This window comes from Panthera leo, chromosome C1 (genome assembly GCF_018350215.1).
Source record: "Panthera leo isolate Ple1 chromosome C1, P.leo_Ple1_pat1.1, whole genome shotgun sequence".
Lineage (NCBI taxonomy): Eukaryota > Metazoa > Chordata > Mammalia > Carnivora > Felidae > Panthera > Panthera leo.
In genome coordinates this window covers 146,567,052-146,586,022 of record NC_056686.1, presented here as the reverse complement: position 1 = coordinate 146,586,022, position 18,971 = coordinate 146,567,052, and the positions used below count along the sequence as shown (strand labels likewise).

General features: G+C 39.8%; 1 protein-coding gene across 2 annotated transcripts in view; it reads left to right on the top strand.

Annotated features, from left to right (window-relative positions):
* ACVR1 (activin A receptor type 1) overlaps positions 1-18,971 on the top strand; it is a 145,361-nt gene that overhangs the window by 107,214 nt on the left and 19,176 nt on the right. For both annotated transcript variants that reach the window (XM_042948848.1, XM_042948846.1), the window contains exons 8-9: positions 5,304-5,579; positions 9,531-9,728. In XM_042948848.1, the coding sequence (XP_042804782.1) occupies positions 5,304-5,579; positions 9,531-9,728 (474 nt within the window). The remainder of the gene's footprint in view (positions 1-5,303; positions 5,580-9,530; positions 9,729-18,971) is intronic.

Genomic DNA, 18,971 nt, shown 5'->3' with positions numbered 1-18,971 from the left:
CGCTGTGGCCCTGCTCACATACTACCTTGTGTCATAGTTCGACGCACGTGTGTAACAGCAATGACTACTCAACACCAGTTACACTAGTTACTACTACACTGCTGTACACGCTTAATGTGCATTTTCTCGTGTAATCTTTACCACAGTCATAAGAGGGTGGATACTCTTGTTTCATTAGTTTTAACGGATGAGGTAACCAAGGTATAGAGGTTCCTGGCACCCATCAGGTTAGAGAGTAGAGCTGAGAGTCACGCTGGGCAGTCTGTCTCTAAATCACAGTTCTGTACTCTATGTGGTAGCTAGCTCGGGGAAGTGCTTCTGTGATTCTACAGTGAAGAGTATGAGGTGAAAATTCATCCACAGTCAAAACTATCCTTAAATGTCCCAATTGTTCCTCTGACACGGGGACAGACAGGTTGAGTAACCGATAAAGCGTCAGTTATGTTAGAAGCCTTGATGTATAAGAAGTACTTATCTTTCAAGGGTGGAATTCTGTTAATGGGCGGGTGCACATACTCTTAATAAGTACGTATGTGGGCTCTGAGATTCATTAGAAGAAGGGCATGTTTAGGCACCCCTTCTTATTCTCATGGGCTCACAGGTTCATCGAGCAAAACGCTCTAGATATTGCGAGGCTATGCAAATCATCACTTTATCAGTGCTTTTGAGTTAAATGAACTGTGATACCATTCCATTGTATACAGAGAACAAGAATCATTTCCATTGTTTTTACTTTCATACTCAGAACCAAGGACAGTACCCCAGCACATGGTAGGTGCTCAGTAAATGTTTGTTGTAAATTAGATTTAATCATAAGAGAAATCTGAAAGTCACTTTTGCAATAATGATTCACATGAGAGAAGTGACCACATAGTTGCAAAACACTGTTCATTTCTTATTACCAAATGATCCAAGGAAATTCTGTGTTCATGAGATCCTTCTAATAACATCATCATAATTGCAGCTGTATGAACTGATTTTACTGTGTAGTTCTTTTAGTTGAGAAAGCTCATTAAAAAATGCATCACTTTTTCTTTTTTTTTTTTTTTCTTTTTTTTCTTTTTTGGCTAAACTTGGTTCAACTTCTTTCCCTTGCTGTACCAGTTTTCTGGATATAGAGACTTTAAGGTTTTCTGTGATCATTTCCTTTTCTATCAAAGGAGCATGTTGTATTGGCTATCGGATCATGATTTCCATCCACCCTTGAGTATTGCTAACTCTAGCCCCTCAGAGTAAAAAAATTACAAACATTTACACATATATGCATACATATAAAACTCCGCACCCTCATTGTTTATCCCCCTCCAACAATATCTTTCAAATGACTCGTGTGGCTTTCAGCTCTTCCTTCTGCTCTGTCTGGTGTAGAAGTCAACAGACAAGAGGGTAATGGGAGGCTGTGCTATGTGGTGGCAGGAACGGTGGTCAGGAACTTGAGAAGCTGGTTTCTACTCTCAGCACCACTAACAACCCCACTGTGTGACTTTTGGCCAAAGTTATATGTTGCTGAGCGTTCTTTTCCTCATAACTAAGACCAAGGGAGTTGAGTCAATGTGAGAATTTTACTCCAAAGTCTCATCTTACACTCTTTTAAAAAAAAAAAAAATAGTAAAATGTGAAGTTTACTTTTTTAATCCTATTAAGCAGGAAGTTCAGTGACATTAAGTACATTCTCCGTGTACAACCATTGCCACCCTCCATCTCTAGAACTGCCTCATGCTCCTAAGTGGTACTGCCTAACCATTTAATCAGAATTTCTTGAGACCAAAGTGGAAGTAAAGGAAGCCACCCGCAAAAGATAGTACATTACAAAATTGTTGTGGCTTTAATTGAATACTGAGCTATTCTAAAATGTAGTACTAACCAGCTATTCTTGATACTTCCTGTGTTGGGCATCATATGAAGCACTGTACCTATAATTACTCTTCTATTCTCACAGTACTCCTTTGAGATTGATGATGACGTTATCCTTATCTTACAAATGAGAAAGCCAAGGTGGAGATCTTACATGACTTGTGTGAGATCACCCAGCTCGGGAATGGTGAAGCCGGTTGGTACCCAGCCATCCAGCTCTGGGGCCCAACACTCTACAGCACGTGCCCCACAGTGTAGTGGCCTCACTCCTCAGCTGTCATAGCTACCCAGCTCCTGGTTCCTGGGCGGGTCACCAAGGAGAGGCTCACAGGGGCCACTGGTGACCTAACATAATATTTTGGGTTTTATTTTCATTTTTGAGGAGGCTGGGAGGATGACTTTAGCTGTTAAATAAGAGGCTTTTGTTCTTTTTTTAAAAAAAATTTTTAAATATTTGTTTATTTTTGAGAGAGAAAGAGAGAGAAAGTGTGAGCAGGAGAGGGGTGGAGAGAGAGGGAGACACAAGAATCTGAAGCAGGCTCCAGGCTCTGAGCTCTCAGCACAGAGCCCAGTGCAGGGCTCCAGCTCATGGACCGCAAGATCATCACCTGAGCTGAAGTCAGACGCTTAACTGACTGAGCCACCCAGGCACTCCTAAGAGGCTTTTGTTCTAATCACTTTTTCTCCCTGTTAATGAACACATCCAATGGCTGTGCCTGCGTTCTGCCCAGGTACCTGTTCAATCTTCCCTAACAGTAGAGAGCTTTGACTGAAATTGCAAAAGTTCCATAAAAATACTCTAGCACTCTCAAACAAATGTAGTTATATAATTCACACTTGGGAGATAAACAGTTAAAAAGAAATCCTGCCTATTTAAAAGTCATTTTCCTGGAAGGTCTAGAGCATAATTAATGGGACAAACAAAATCCTTCTCTGAAACCTAAGGGGCTTAGGGGAAGGTAAGTGAATAAATAAACTTTCTTTCTTTCTTTCTTTCTTTCTTTCTTTCTTTCTTTCTTTCTCTCTCTCTCTCTCTCTCTCTCTCTCTCTCTCTCTCGCTTTCATCAATCAGTCAGTCAGAGACTGTTCTTTCTCCCTTAAGCAGAGAAATCAGTAGAGGCTATATAAATACACAAACAGTAATTTAATTTCTTTTCAGTGGTGCTTATAGTTTAGGATATTTATTTTTGAACATGATTAACAATATCATTTGGTTTAAAAGGATAAAGCAGAAACATTTTCTTTAGTAAGAATGACTAATAGGTAAGTACACATATTATGGCCTGTGAAGGGCTCCAGGAGAAATGGCTATGGGGTGACACAGACTGGAGAGGGGAAGGCGTGCAGGAGTGAGGCTGCCTGGGGGAACCAGCTCAGAGGGAAGTGGAGAAGGAGGTAGGGTATCACGTGTGGAAACATTATTTCCTTTACTTCGCAGATGTCCAATGGATACAAGTGTCAAATTGTCTTTCTCTGAGTAGAAAGGAGCTTGTTTGGGGGCAGTATGGCATCATGGGTAAGAGTAGGGGTTCTAGAGCCAGGCTACTGGGACCATTACTGGCCTTAACGTCAATCATGTCCTCTGCCTCCTTTCTGTCGTTTTTGGAGGATTATGTGCAGACCGTGTAGAACTGTGCCTGGCACCTTGTTAGTCCCAGTATTTACTAGCTGCTTCTGTTGCTGATGATGACGATCAAATAGGGGACATTTCTTTGTTCCAGAGTTTTCTGTGTAAGCAACAGTGTACCCAGATGGCTAGCACCAAACTTGGGGTCGGGAGCTACTTAATGGATGTGTAATTTGGCATCTCCTAGCAGCAGTTTCATTATTTATAAACTGACTGTAATGATATCTGTGTTACTAGTGTATTGAGAAAAATCCCATGAGAAAATACATGTGAAAGTGACAGGAATTTTATATCGAGCACTATGCAAGTGTGAGGCATGTTCCACGTATTTGTGTTTTTCTACATCCTTTCACAAGTCATTTAATCCTTCCTGAAGCCACATCTTTTCTTTTGATTTTAATATTCTTTTATTTATAAGTTCCAAATGTCACTGCCTGTAGTGGACATTAGCGGGGTATTTGTGTGTGTATTATGTGTTTGTGTATTATGTGTGTGTTTGTATAAATATTTACATGTGCATATATAAAATATGTATATGTGTGTATATAAAAAGATGTGTGTGTGTGTGTGTGTGTGTGTGTGTGTGTGTATGGAGAGAGAGAGAGCATGTGAGAGTGAGTGCATGGAAAACACCTCTAGCAGAAAAGGCAAGCATGCACATCACAATTTATTCCATAGGTTAGAAAGTTCTAGAGGTCATTCACTTTGCTCAAGGGTCCCCTCAGAATGTCTAGAAAAATCTCTTCCTACCATTTTATTAACCTCTGTCAAATCTCACTTCTTGAAAAGAAGTCTTGAAAAGTGGTCTTGAAAAGACCACTTCAGTTATCACTTCTTCGTGGAAGCCTGTTGTAACATCTGGTCTGAATTATTAGCAGTACCTATTTGGGACTCATGTTGCCCTTTACAGATGTAACAGTACTTTTCATTATATTCATTACATTATATTGTAATTTTTCCTTTTTATATCTGTCTTCTTCTCTAGCCAACAGACACTATTATCTTAGTTTTCTTGTGTGATTGACAAAGAGCATCATAGGTGCTTATTATATTTGGTTTCTTTTTTATTTGATGAGTAGTCAGTCATTTAATATAAATTTATCCCTTTATCTTTCATCTGAGTAGAGATAATCCAGAGAACCTAAACGAGTGGCCCAGTATTACACAGCAAATCACAGGCAGAGTCAATATGAGAACATAGGTGTCTAGATACTATATGTTTTTTTTTAATGTTTAAATGTTTTTTAAGGGTACTTATTTTGAGAGCAAGCAAGAGTGTGAATGGGGGAAGGGCAGAGAGAGAGGGGAGAGAGAATCCCAAGTAGTCGCCACACTGTCGGCACAGAGCGCTGACACAAATTGTGAGAGCATGACCTGAGCCGAGATCAAGAGTCTGTCGCTTAACCGATGGAGCCACCCAGGTGCCCCTAGATACTATGTTTTTTTATTCTTTTTGGGTGGTCGATGAATAATTTGTGCTTGGAATATGAGCATGATAAAGAGTTTGATGCTATCATTATGGGTAAACACGAAGATATTATTCCTATCTTAATGAAATGTATAATGTTTTAAAGGATTATTTGTCATGGAAATGAATATGGAAATTTCCTATTCATTAGCAGTACCTTGTTATGGAATAAATAGTATTGCATTTTTCTGTTGATGCCTCTGTAAACCTCCTTTCATGGAAGTTGAATGATTTTTTGTTGTAGGTATTGTAGGTGTTGTACGTTGTCTATCTTATAGGTTTCTATTTCTGTGTACCAAAAGTTATAATGTGAAATTCTTACATGTCTGCTAATTTTGTTCTTGCTCTTTCCAGGTTTTATTGCTTCAGACATGACATCAAGACACTCCAGTACCCAGTTATGGTTAATTACACATTATCACGAAATGGGATCGTTGTATGACTATCTTCAGCTTACTACTCTGGATACAGTTAGCTGCCTGCGAATAGTGCTGTCTATAGCTAGTGGTCTCGCACATTTGCACATAGAGATATTTGGGACCCAAGGGAAACCAGCCATAGCTCATCGAGATTTAAAGAGCAAAAACATCCTGGTTAAGAAGAATGGACAGTGTTGCATAGCAGATTTGGGTAAATTTTTAAAAATATTTCTTAATTACCATTTTTACTTCTGTTGCAGTCCATCCTTTAGCTAGGTTGCATCCACCCCCCCCCCCCCACACACACACAACCTTTCGTTATGAAACATGTCAAGCATGCAGACAAATCAAAAGAACTTCATAGTGAATAGCTGTATACCCACCGCCTAGATTCTGCCATCAGCATTTTACTGTTCTTAAGCTTTGCCACATATCATCCATCCCCTCTCATCAATCCATCTTAATCTTTGATGCATTAAGTAAACTGCACACAAAAGAGCCCTTTCTTGTAAAGACTCGAGCATGTATACCACTGTGTCATTCCCCAGAGTGACTACTGTGTGTTTACTTTTTTCTTTCCAGGTGAAATTTCAATTTCATGTGAAACGAACAAACGTTAAGTAATACATTCTCAGAGTTTTGACAAGTGCTGTAAAATCCAAATGTCTATCGAAAGTTAGACCTTCGCATTACTTTGGAAAGTCACTTCATGCTCATGCAGTGCGTCGCTGCCCCAGCCCACCCTCAGAGGCAACCAATAGTGTGTAGCATTCTCATTTCCCAAACCTTTACACAAAGTAGGTACACAAATAACCTAGGGAATGAGTTCATCTTGAAAATGTTTCTAAAGTTGTTTTTTTCTGTAACCATGGCAAAATTATCAATGAAGAAAGAGAAAACCTAACCCAGTTCGCAATTTGCCCTGCTGGGATACCTCATTCCTGTGGTGTTAGGATACTGCTCAGTGTGAGCTTTAATTGCATTATAAATAAGACTGTTTTCATTTATAGCGACATTGTATATAAAACCATCTTCAACTTAGACTTGGATATTGGCTGAGTAGTTATGCTAATGGGAACTGAATTGTAATATTGGTTATTCATGTCAGTGGACTATTGAGAGTCCTCACTCTATTTGATTAAAAAATGGTTTATATTATTTTCTTCCATATACCTGTGGTTATTGTTCCTAGTATTCCCATACTTGTAGGCTGATAAAGGTTTAGACAGTATTAGCTCTATGATATAAATGATAGAATTTATTCTTGTTTTTAAACACAAAAGACTCGACATGTCAGGAATATTCATTTCTTTTGTATTTCTTTACAGTCTTTGCATTCATGCTGAGAATTATTTTACAATGTTTTGCAAGTGTGAGAAGACAGCTACTAAGGATAGCATTGAAAGGGCATGGCTCTAAAGCTTTTTGTTGCTTTGCAGTTGTAGTTGTGGTGTATTGGACTTTCATGGCAATGCCATGGCTTTTGGAGCAGGGTGATTTGGGCTGGAATCCTGATTTTCCCAGTTATTCACCCCGTATATCTGTGCGGGTGTTTTAATCTATTTACCTGCCCCAAGTACACGACCACTTATTTTCGATGTTAGGGTAAGGGCTTAGCAAGGAACACTTTAGCGTTTGACACTGTGCACTGTACTTCTGTACTGTTTCAAATGTTCATAACGCTGCGTTCAACTATTACTCATGTTACTAAAAATCACTTATGCCTACCTCACATGATTCTTACAAGATTCAGAAGTTACAATACTTGCGTTGCAAATGATAAGCATTCAGAGGGTGGTTGCTGTTATAGTCCAGTGGTCTAGGGGAGATGGAAAATTGAGGAGGCTGTTGGCTTTGGTTATGGGACTTGATAGGGAGTCAGAGGTGTTTTTCAGTAAGTCCAAGTAATTCGTGATTCGTCTGTCTTTCTTTTGGCCTGTAGCCTTCCAGTTAGATACACGGATTTGTAGAAACATCTGTGTTAAGGTGTTTATTATTCAGGGAGTAGATCCTTTGAACAGAAGACAGCTCGTCCTGTAAGATCATCATTTGTTTAATTTTTCACTTTATACCCAGAAATTAAGGATCACTCATTAGAAATCATGTTCTATTATTGAAACTGCAAAAATTTCAGTATTGTATTTATTTTTCTAACTTTTTATTATAAAAAATTCAAACATACAGAAAGGCTGAGGGAATAGTTAAGTATAAAGATCATTCATACCCACAGCACTTAGATTCAGCAGTTGTTAAAATTTTGCCATATTTGCTTTATCTATATGTAGCTGAACGTGTATCTTTGCTGATACATTTGAAAATAAGTTGCAGACATCACAACACTTCTAAATATTTCAAAATGCATCTCTTAAAAATACCAAAATATATCTGCATGATCATTTTATCAAACCTAAAATTATTGATAATTCAATAATATCATTTAATGTCCATTTTCAGATTTTTCTGTTTTTTTCAAACAAGAAATCAGCCAAGGTTCACACATTGCATTTGGATATTTTGTCTCTTTAAGTAGTGTGATAATTATCTATTACTGGGTAACAAACTATCTCTAAAACTTAGCAGCATAAAATAACAAATTCGTTATCTCACATAGTCATCTGAGGGTCAGCAATCTTGGAATGACTTAGCTCTACGGTTCTGGCTCAGGATCTGGTGGGGGTTCCAGGCAAGCTGTCGATTAGAGCTCCAGGCACCTGAAGGCTTGATGAGGGCTGGAGGAACTTCCAGGATGGCTCCACTCACATGACTATTGGTGGGAGGCCTCAGTTCCTTGTCACGGGGACCTCTCCACGGGGTTGTGTGAGTGGCCTCATAACACAAGAGAACTGATAGCGAGCAGAGAGGAAGCCATGATGCCTTATATGTCCTAATTTTGAAGATATACACTCATTTCTGCCGGGTTCTGTTTGATAACACAGCCTACCCTCAAGGCAGAGGGAGTTGAACTTCACCTCTTGAAAGGAGAAGTCTCAAAGAACTTGAGGACATATTTTTAAACCACCACAGTTAGTACTGCCATGATCTATTTAAACTGCTCCTTTTCATATTCTGTTATTTTGACTCCTTGGTTCTGGAAACAGTAGAGAGGTATATATGTTTTGGGAGACAGCGGCCACAGAATCTTGGGGTTGATTATAAAAGGGAAAGAGGAACCGGTCTGATTTAGTGAATGCAATCGCTGATGTCTCTAGTAATTTTTCAAGGTGAGATAACAGGTGCCATCCCTGTGGCATGATAAGGAGTCATCATCCCACACACTCAGAGCCACAGAGCAGGAGCAGAAGTGTTCCTAGATGGCCTGAGGGATCCCCAAAGGATCCTTGGGTTGCAAAGATTTACACAGGCTGCTTGTTCCAATGTGGCACTTTTCATTGTGTGTTAAAGGAATTATTTTCAGTTGGTCAGCATGGACATCAAAAAGTAATTTCATCCTCACAATGAACCATGCATGTATCTGCCTAACCCTCCTGGTCTGTGTGGAATGCCAGGTCACTCTGATTGAGGAATTCTGAAATGAGGGATGGTTTAAGAAAGGGCTTCAAACCCATTTAACAGGAGAGCTGTGCTTTGAATTGAGGGCTAGTTTAATGCTGTGTGTACGCATGACTTTAGAGAAAAGCCTGTGGGCTTGGTCAGCGTTGCTAAGTCTCAAGTGAGCATCCCTTCCTTAAGGGATGGAGTCTGCCCTTTAAGTAGTGATACGTTACCACAGATTCGCTGCCTCACACTGTTGGAAATTTGTGTTTGCACACAATTGGGAGCTGTGGCGGAGCAGGAGAACTTAATTTCCTTCTGGTAAGACACTTGGAGATTCCCACTTAACATGTGAGCCTGTTTTCCTGTGGACTTCAAACACTGGCCTCACAGTGCTTCGGTGCTTCAGTTTATTATTCCCCCAAGTCTTTTTGTCTCAGGGGTTCATGTGTTAACTTAATAGCGTCAGAATGTTTCTGGCATTAGTTCTTTTTTCTATTGGTGACAGGTGTCATCACAACAGTATTCCAGATTGCTCTGGATGTAGTGCAGCAGTGACCACGATTACCATGAGGGGGTGCTTCTGATTGGGGTTGGTTTAAAAGGCCTTCAGCAACCCTCTGTGAGAAAGGTAGTGAACTGACCCGCCCTGTTGTCTTCTTCCCTTTAGGCCTGGCAGTCATGCATTCCCAGAGTACCAATCAGCTCGATGTGGGGAACAACCCCCGTGTGGGCACCAAACGCTACATGGCCCCTGAAGTTCTAGATGAAACCATTCAGGTGGATTGTTTTGATTCTTACAAGAGAGTTGATATTTGGGCCTTTGGACTTGTCTTGTGGGAGGTGGCCAGACGTATGGTGAGCAATGGTAAGTATCTGATCTCATGTAGTAATGTCCTTTTCCAAGTCGTCTTGATTCTACGATCTTTAAAAGGGCAAAGGAAATATTTAAGTCCACAATGCACCATGAATCATACTTATTCCTTGAATCATACATCAGGCTATCAGCATCTATATTTGATTTATGGCTAGTAGGTGGAATGTAATGGCATTATATTTTAGCTACACAAGAGGAAATGATGGTTGAAAAAGAAGAATATTTTGGGCTGGGACATCTGCTCCTAGCACTGCCTCCCCAGTGCCTCAAGTATAAGCCCCCAATAAATGCTTCCTGTCTCTTAAAAAAAAAAAAAAAAGAATATTTCTGGAAAAGACTGTTCTTCAGCTTTTCTTTTGATTGGTCCATATTTCATTCTTTCCTTTCTCCATCTTCCTATTCTCCCTTTCTTCCCACCCTCCCTCCGCCTCTTCTCTTCTCACAAGTGAGGTTTAACATGAAAGAATGCTTGAGTAAATCGAAGGGTGAATCCTGCTATGTTAGATATTTTTACTTCCTAAAGTTGGATTATTGAGAAAATAACACTCAGGTTGCACACTCAGAATTCACTTGTGAGAAGCAGTCTATACCTTCTTAATTAATGAAGTTTGAATTCAGGAAGTCCTGAACAGGTGGTTAATGCTGGGCCTCTTATAAGTACGTTTTCTGAAATGGTGTTGTCGTAGCACTGAGAGAAGCATAGGTCAATCATTTTTAACCTGTGACTCATACAATAAAGTCTTACTTACTCTTGTCTTTCACGTGTCCCCATTAGCCACAAGTACGTTGTTGAACTTTACTAGAAGTACACTGTATTCTGAAAGAACTAAGTATACTGTTCCAAATTGCACACGCCCCAGCTACCCACAAAGTGGTTATTATAGCGAGCTCTCTTGACTCACCTAAATAAACTTCTTCTTCTGAACTGGAAGTCTTATTTCAGAGGACATGTCTGAAATTGTTGCAGAAAAACAGGAAAATGGCATATATTTAGATTAATACTCTTTCAAAAGATACTTTCCCCTCCTAGCACTTGCTGGAATCCTGGATTTGAAGTATTAAATAATGTGCGAACTCTCAAGGATTGAGATTCTTGGGGCAATCATAATTTTCCTGAACAACATAACCAGAGAATAGGAAGTTCTTTGAGGAAAGTTGAATCGGGGTAATTTAACATAGCTTTCGTGTGCAATAATTAAAACTGGCATGCCTTCACGGTAGCTGCTGAAGCTGCCGCTTTTCCTTTTTTCTTTTTTCTTTTTTTTTCTCTAACAGCAAAGCCTGTCTGGCTTTGATACCCTTAGGGAATTTCTTAAAAGCAATGTTTCAGATTAAACATAAACATACATGCATCGTAACTGGACAGTTCTTTTAGTTTTCTTTTTCTTTTCTTTGTTCTGATGGAGCCATGAACATTTTCTTGGTAATTGTTTCTCAATCATAGGGAGCTTACTGACTTGCATTTTGTGCCATTCAAGTGCCTTGAGAATTATCTGCAACAGGGAGATTGTTTTGCTGATGTATGAAGTTCTGAACTTTGCCTGGAATTGCACATCGGCTTCATTTGCCTACCCCCTCACCAATAATCCTTGAGCATCTTGGAACTGAAAATCTAATTGTAATTAGTTTATTTTATCAAACAACTTAGAGACGATTGGCATCATAATGAACCATGCAACAGGGAACCTGCCCCAAATTAAGCGGAAACGAATATCCCAAGGCTAGGACGGTGGCAGTCCGGCGGTGGGTGTGCTGGAGCAGCACCAAGCAAGCCTGCATGACGAAAGCCGAACTTGGCAGAGATGTGGGGTTTGAGCTTTGTAAGAATTCTTGTTGCAAACGTGTTCCCTGTGTCACAGGCATAAACCCAAGTGGCTCTTAGAAGCTTAATAGGAGTCCACTTGAAATTAGAATCATCAGTTTAAAATTTAGCTCAACAAATGGTCGTTTGCATCATCTGTTTAACATTGTTTTGGGGAAAAAAATCATGAGGAGAGAAAGACTATTTTTGGTGGGTTTTTTTGATTGATTTCCTCTTACGTCATCATTTAGGTGGTTCTCAAGTTCCTAAAATTCTGGTGAGTCGAGCTTCTCTTCTGTGTTGTGGTTTGAGTTTTTGGAGGAGGTAAGGGTATGTTGTGTCTCATTTTAAATCAGTTAGTGTCCCTTGGCAGTGACTAATTTGATATTTTCCCGTCTCTTTTTAGTCCCCCTTTTTCCATGAGTGTTCACATGTGCACGCACTCATGCACACATGGAAATCACCTTATCTGAACTCAGAGTAGGTTTGCATGTGGGATTGAACACTTTCAGGTTTATTATTAATATTTTAGTTATTACTACACCAAAACAGAAAAATGAGAGAAAATCTGCCCTTAGTTCAAACATCTATATGCCTTTCCACTTCTCTGTGCACCCACGTGTATGTTTCTGACTCCATTGTAATCATAGTATATATACAGTTCTGTATCATCTTTTTTTCATTTGAGTGTGCCTTTAACGTTAAATAGTCTGGTTTTAAGTGGTCACGTGATATTTTAGTGGCCACTTTCATATTTTAGACATCCCGTCTCCTCCACCTGGGGCATACTAGTTCATACAACTTTTTCACTTGGGGAATTAATTCTTAATCCGAAAACAAGTACACCTAATAGGTCAGAGTATGGAGGTTTTTATGGCTTGATACATATGCCAAATTGCTTTTCATAAGAGTTGTACTAATTTACAATATCTCACTCACCCCAGGGTGTGATGTACCTATTTCACGTTCTTGCCAGCTTTAGGAGCTGTCGTTAAAAGAATATATATTTTTGAAATTATTGCATATAAAACGTACCTCATTTAAATATATGAATATCTTATCTTAGGAAGGTCATTATAATTATGCATCCTTTGAGTTTCCGAGCCCATGATAAAAATTGATGACCAGATAGTTCTCCTGGAGCAGTATGATCCTCAAGTGAACCATGAGTATAAAAATATGTTGCATTTTGTATTTTCATTGGAATGTTACATTTATTTGCTGCTAATAATAAGCTTCATGCTGTTTCTGTACAGGAAATGAGAATTAAGTCCATTTGCACATCTGAAAACTTCTCAGTAGTGTCTTTTGGAATTCACTTCTTATGTTTAGATTGACACTGAATTTGGAATTGGTAGCAAGGAAAATGGTTTTCTCATCTGTCCTGTGTGAATTTTCTGTATCAATGTAAGGCAGGGGTTGGCCTGGATCAGTTCTTTAAAATGAGTGTGTGTCAGATTTGTCCAGAAACACAGAATGCTGAGCCCTCCCTGCCCCGCCCCAGAGTTTCTGATTTAGGAGGTCTAGGGTTGGACAGAGAGCTTCCCTTTCCAACAGGGCTGCGGTGATCCCCACATTACTGTTGGGTCAGGGGCCATAGTCTTGAGATCTCATGTGAACATGGAATCAGTCAGTCTTCCCGGGCCGGGAAATAGACTGCCTCCAGAATGTGGACAGTCTGTCCCAGCAGGATACCCATGACTTGTTTCTGATGCTTTAGGTGTAGATACTTGCTCTCTCTTGCATGCTTAAGAGGGGTTCATTTCTTTAAGAGTCTTGTATATAGACCCTGGCCTTTCTAGATTTTTTTGCTACTTCTCTGAGAGTATTCTGGCAGTATTCTTTTCTTCTTTTGATAGTTCTGCGAATACATTTGTGTCTGGTTACCTGAGTTCAGTGTGGTGTGAAGACAGCACCTTACAGGGGGGTTGCATAGGTAAATGGGTACATCATCACTGTCAACTTGTGCCATTTAGCTTTGGTCTGATAGAAGACCTTTAGTAGCCCCTTCGAAGCATCCCCCAGTAGCGTGTTACCTCTCCAGGATAGAAGCCCTTTCCCTGGAGCATCAGCTTTCAGTGTTCTGCCTTGTTCATATCTCTGTATGCAGAAACCCCATGGTTGTGTTGTTCTCGTACTGTGATCACCTGCTCATGGATTTCAAAACCAAATAAGATCATCTCCATCACCCATCCTCCAGCATATTTTTGTAGTGTCATCTGGGCAGAATGAGCCTCTGTTCACCTCCATGCAGCTCACAGTCTACTGTTACGTATTTTAACAGTTTTCATTGAGATTTAATGTCATATAAGTTTGTCATTTAGGTGATAGGCACACTTCACTATCGTCAGTACACTAGCAATTTTGAAAAGGCACTATACCCAGATTGGAGAGGCAGACACATTCCGAAGATAGGATAGATACTGTTCCTTTATTGTGTTTGGGTGCTGAACATCTTGTTGTGACACGTTTCTGTCTTCCCTTGCTGTGGCTTTCCTTGGGGCCAGAGCACCGCTCCTAGAAGCTATTGAGTGGTGCCCTTTGTGTGCCACTGCCCTTGGGCCCTCCCAAGGCGGTGCGACGTCATCCTTAACATTTCAGGCTGTGAAATCATACTCTCCGACTTGATCACTTACGTCAGTTTCATCATCCAAAAAATATTGGTGGTGATAATATTCACTTTAAAAAGCTCTGATGATGAACTGAGACAATGTATGTAAAGCATCTTGTGTGTCTCTGGCATGTAGTGAGTGTTCGGTAATGGGGCCATGGGTATTTACTGTTCCATTGAAAATGAGTGTCAGGGGGCACCTGGGTGGCTCATTCGGTTAAGCGGCCGACTTCAGCTCAGGTCATGATCTCGCGGTCTGTGAGTTCGAGCCCCATGTTGGGCTCTGTGCTGACAGCTCAGAGCCTGGAGCCTGTTTCAGATTCTGTGTCTCCCTCTCTGGCTGACCCTCCCCCATTCATGCTCTGTCTCTGTCTCAAAAATAAATAAACGTTAAAAAAAAATTTTTTTAAAAATGAGTGTCAGAGGACAATGGTGTGCTTGTGGACCTCAGTTGGCCTTCCTTCACCTCTCCGTATGTTAATCCTTCACTCAGATATTACATTTGTTTTTCTCTTCACTTCCCATGGGAGTGCTGGGTGGACACACTCTTGTTTCACCATTACTGGCTTTATTTTGCGATGGACTCCAGTGTTAAAATGTATCTCATAAAAAAAATCCTTGCTGGCCCGGCTGCATCTTTTATTGGGGTGAAGACTAGGAAATATTTGTTAGAATGCGTTCTACAAAGTACGTGTGTCAAACACGAATTTATTCTAAATAATCCTTGGGCTTCTGTTCCTAAGCACAGTGCACTTGTATATGAAAGCCATGACAACTTTTATTTTCTTTAGCAACTTAATATCCACTATATTTCATGATTTCATCTCACTAGGGTATATTAAGTTTTGAACAAAGGGAAGAATAATCATATTAGGAAATTTTTTGAATATTCATGAATTTCTTTCAGGTGTTTTTTTTGGTTGAGCCTTTAATTATAAGTGGCTGGGGACAGGCATATGGAGGTGGAGTGGGAAGGAAGGGTATTTTCCCACTGATTCCTAGAATGTCATGTCCCTGGTTTAGAGATCCAGACCAGAGGACGGCAATCATGCCCTCATGACAAAATAACCTGAGTCAGGCAGAACTTCATTGGGTGCTGTTCAAGTAACAGTGTGTTAAACCTTGTAACAGCCCGGCATGCAGTGAACAATACACTCTTCACCTCATAGGAGACCCCTGTAGGTGCCAACTATTTGGACCTTCTGTGGAACTGCTCTCTTTAGGTTTTAACACTGTGCCAGATCTAAGCCCTCTAAGCTCTAGCTTAGAGCAGGGCTCTGTAGCTCACCTACACTTTTTGTCCCCTTCCTCTGACAACTAACTGTGACATTAATGTATATTGCTAGTAGGGCCTCACTACACAGTAACCTACAAACCATTTGCTATGTTACATTGATAAGAATCCCCAAGATAGCAGTTACTTTTATAATTCTAACACAGATCTCTGAGAACAGAGTCAGTCTTGACTTGAGGGACGTGCATGGTCCCATATGCCTGTGGATTGCAGTACGGGAGGAGGCATGGACCTGCCACATGTACACTCTACCTAGCAGGGAACAGAGCTGTTCTTCCAACCCGCTTCCTGTTTCAGAAAGGAGTACTTGGCTGTGGGGTAAGGCAGGGCTTCCCAGTGAGTATGCGGTGTTAGGTTACAGAAATGCCTGAGGTACTGATTCTCTTAAACCTCCGGCAGGGAGACGGGGCCCACGGGGACCAGAACCCCCTACACTGTCGGCACCTCTAATTCAGCAGCCTCATCCATTTATCTGTTAGTAATGTTTGATGGGGGCCATGACACAAAAAATGTTTGAAGTCCTCCCGTTAGGAATGATAAGTGAGACGACACACATCTTAGAAATATCTTTTTGAATCTTGGAAAACAGAGTTCACGGAAAGGCATTCTTTCTGGTGACACTAACTTATACACGTATTACCTTCATGCTTTTTTCCATACCAAAATGGTACTTTTACCATTATTTTAATCTTTTTCTTTTTATTGGAGTTTTTCAAACTTAGTCTTTTGAGGTCTAGCTGATACACAATGTTACATTAGGTGCAGGTATACAACATAGTGAGTCAAGTCTGTATATTATGTTGTGCTCACATAATTGTAGTAACTGTCACCATACAGCACTATAACAATACCACTGACTGTATTCCCAATGCTGTACTTTCCATTCCTGTGACTTATTCTGTAACTAGAAACTGTTACCTCCTTTTCACCCATTTTGCCTCACCCCCTTCCCCTCCAGTACCCATCAATTTGTTCCCTGTATTTATGGGTCAGTTTCTGCTTTTTGTTTGTTCATTCGTTTGGGTTTTTTCAGATTCCATAGTAGATAAATTCATCTGGTATTTGTCTCTTTCTGTCTGACTCACTTCATAGCGTAGTACCCTCTAAGGCATCCATTTTGTTGCAAATGGTGAAATCTCATTCTTTTTTTTATAGCCGAGTAATATTTCCTTGTGTACCTATGTATGTGCACAGAATGCCTTTCTGTGAACTCTGTTTTCCAAGCATCAAAAAGGTATTTCCACTATGTCTGTTGTCCCACTTATCGTTCCTAACAGGAATATTTCAAACACATACATAGAGTCTTTACCCATTCCTCTGTCAACGGACATGTGGATTGCTTGCGTATCTTGACTATTGTAAATAATGCTGCAATAGGTATAGGTGTGTATAGATTGTTTTGAATTAGTATTTTCATTTTCTTGGGTTAAGTACCCAGTAGTGGGATTACTCAATTGGATGGTATTTCTCTTTTAAATTTTTTTGAGGAACATCCATACTGGTTTCCACAGTGGTTGCACCAATTGATATTTCTGCCAACTGTGCACGAGAGTTTTGCTCTACGTCCTTCACAGCACCTGTTTATTTCATGTGTTTCTGACACTAGCCCTTCTGACACGTGTCAGGAGATACCTCATCGTGGTTTTGATTTGTATTTCCCTGGTGATGAGGGATGTTGAGCATTTTTTCATGTGTCTGTTAGCCATCTGGATGTCTTGGATGTCTTGGAAAAAGATCTATTCAGGTCTTCTGCCCATTTTTATTCAATTTTTTTTTTTTTGGTATTGTCTAAGTTCTTTATAGTTTGGATATTAACCCTTTATTGGATGTGTCATGTGAAATATCTTCTCCCATTCACTGAATTCCCTTTTCATTTTGTTGGTTTCCTTCACTGTACAAAGCTTTTAATTTTGGAATCATCTCAGTGGTTTATTTTTCCTTTTGTTTTTGTTGCCTGAGGAGACATATCTAGAAAAATGTTGTTATGGCCGATACCCAAGAGATTACTGCTGATGGTACTTCTAGGAGTTTTATGGTTTCTGGTCTCACTTTTAGATCTTTAATCCATTTTGAGTTTATTTTTATGTATGGTGTGAGAAAGTGGACCAGTTTTCCCAGCACCATTCATTGAAGAGAATGTCTTTTTCCCATGGTATATTCTTGCCTGCTTTGTCCTTGATCAATTGACCATATAAGTATGTGGGTTTTTTATGGCTGTCTATTCTCTTTCATTTATCACTGTGTCTGTTCTTTACTGGTGTCATACCGTTTTCATTATTATAGCTTTGTAGTGGGTCTTGAAATCTGGGAATGTGATACCTCCATCTTTCGCTCTCACGATTGCTTTGGCTCTTCAGAGTGTTTTGTGGTTCCACACAGAATTTGGGATTATTTTAGTTTTATGAAAAATGCCATTGTTATTTTGCTGGGGATTGTATTGAATCTCTAGATTGCTTTGGGTAGTACAGACATGTTAACGGTATTAATTATTCCAGTCTGTGGTATATCTTTCCATTTGTGTTATCTTCAATTCCTTTGGTTAGTGTATAAAACAGAGTTTTCAGAGTACTAGTCTTTCATCTCCTTGGGGAAGTTTATTCCTAGGTATTTTATCCTTTTTGATGCAATGGTAAATGGGATTGTTTATATTAGTGTATAGAAATGCAGATTTCTGTGTATTAATTCTGTATCCAACTTTACTGAATTCATTTATTCTGATGGCATTTTTTTGGTGGAGTCTAGGGCTTTCTATATATAGTGGTATGTCATCTAAATTTAGTGACAATGTTACTACTTTCTCACCATTTTGGATGCCTTTTCTCTTTTTCTTGTTGTGGTTAGGACTTTTCAGTAGTATGCTGAGTAAAAGAGGCAAGAGTGCATATCCTTGTCTTAGATCTTAGAGGGAAAGCACTTATTGGCTGTGAAGATCAGTTTTGTACATGAACCACTTCCCATTTTCTCACGTGCCACTCTTGAAGGAAATGCTGTATTAGCTTATAGTTCTCTCAGAAGCCAAAGGCCATCCATTCTAATTCTTATTAAAATGGCTTCAGTTTTAAAGTTCTAGTCTTTGAAAGATTTCAGCATTTTTGTAGGAGTTAACAGGAGCTGTCCATGTGGATGCAGGTGCAAGGGACTAGGTTCTCTTCACCTGTTATCTGGATTTCAGTTGTGACTACCCAAGTAGGACGACAGTGAAGAGAGATAGTGAACATACTGTGACAGGAGATTAATGCAGAGAAGCATATTTTATTATGTCATTGTTGGCTTGTTGGGAGGAATTCTAGAATATAAACAGGGCATTGGATGTTAGTTTAGCTTTGCCATTAATTACCTGTGAACTTGGACAAGTAGTTTTCCTGTGTGGTCCTCAGTGTTTTCTTCTAAAGGAAAGGAGGACTGTGACATAATCTACATGTTTCTAATATCCCAAGGTGTCTCTTCACCTTACCTTCAGATTTTTCAGAGTACAGCCAGGTCCATTAGGGATTATGGGGTGAATTCATTTAGCAGACTTGACCTTAA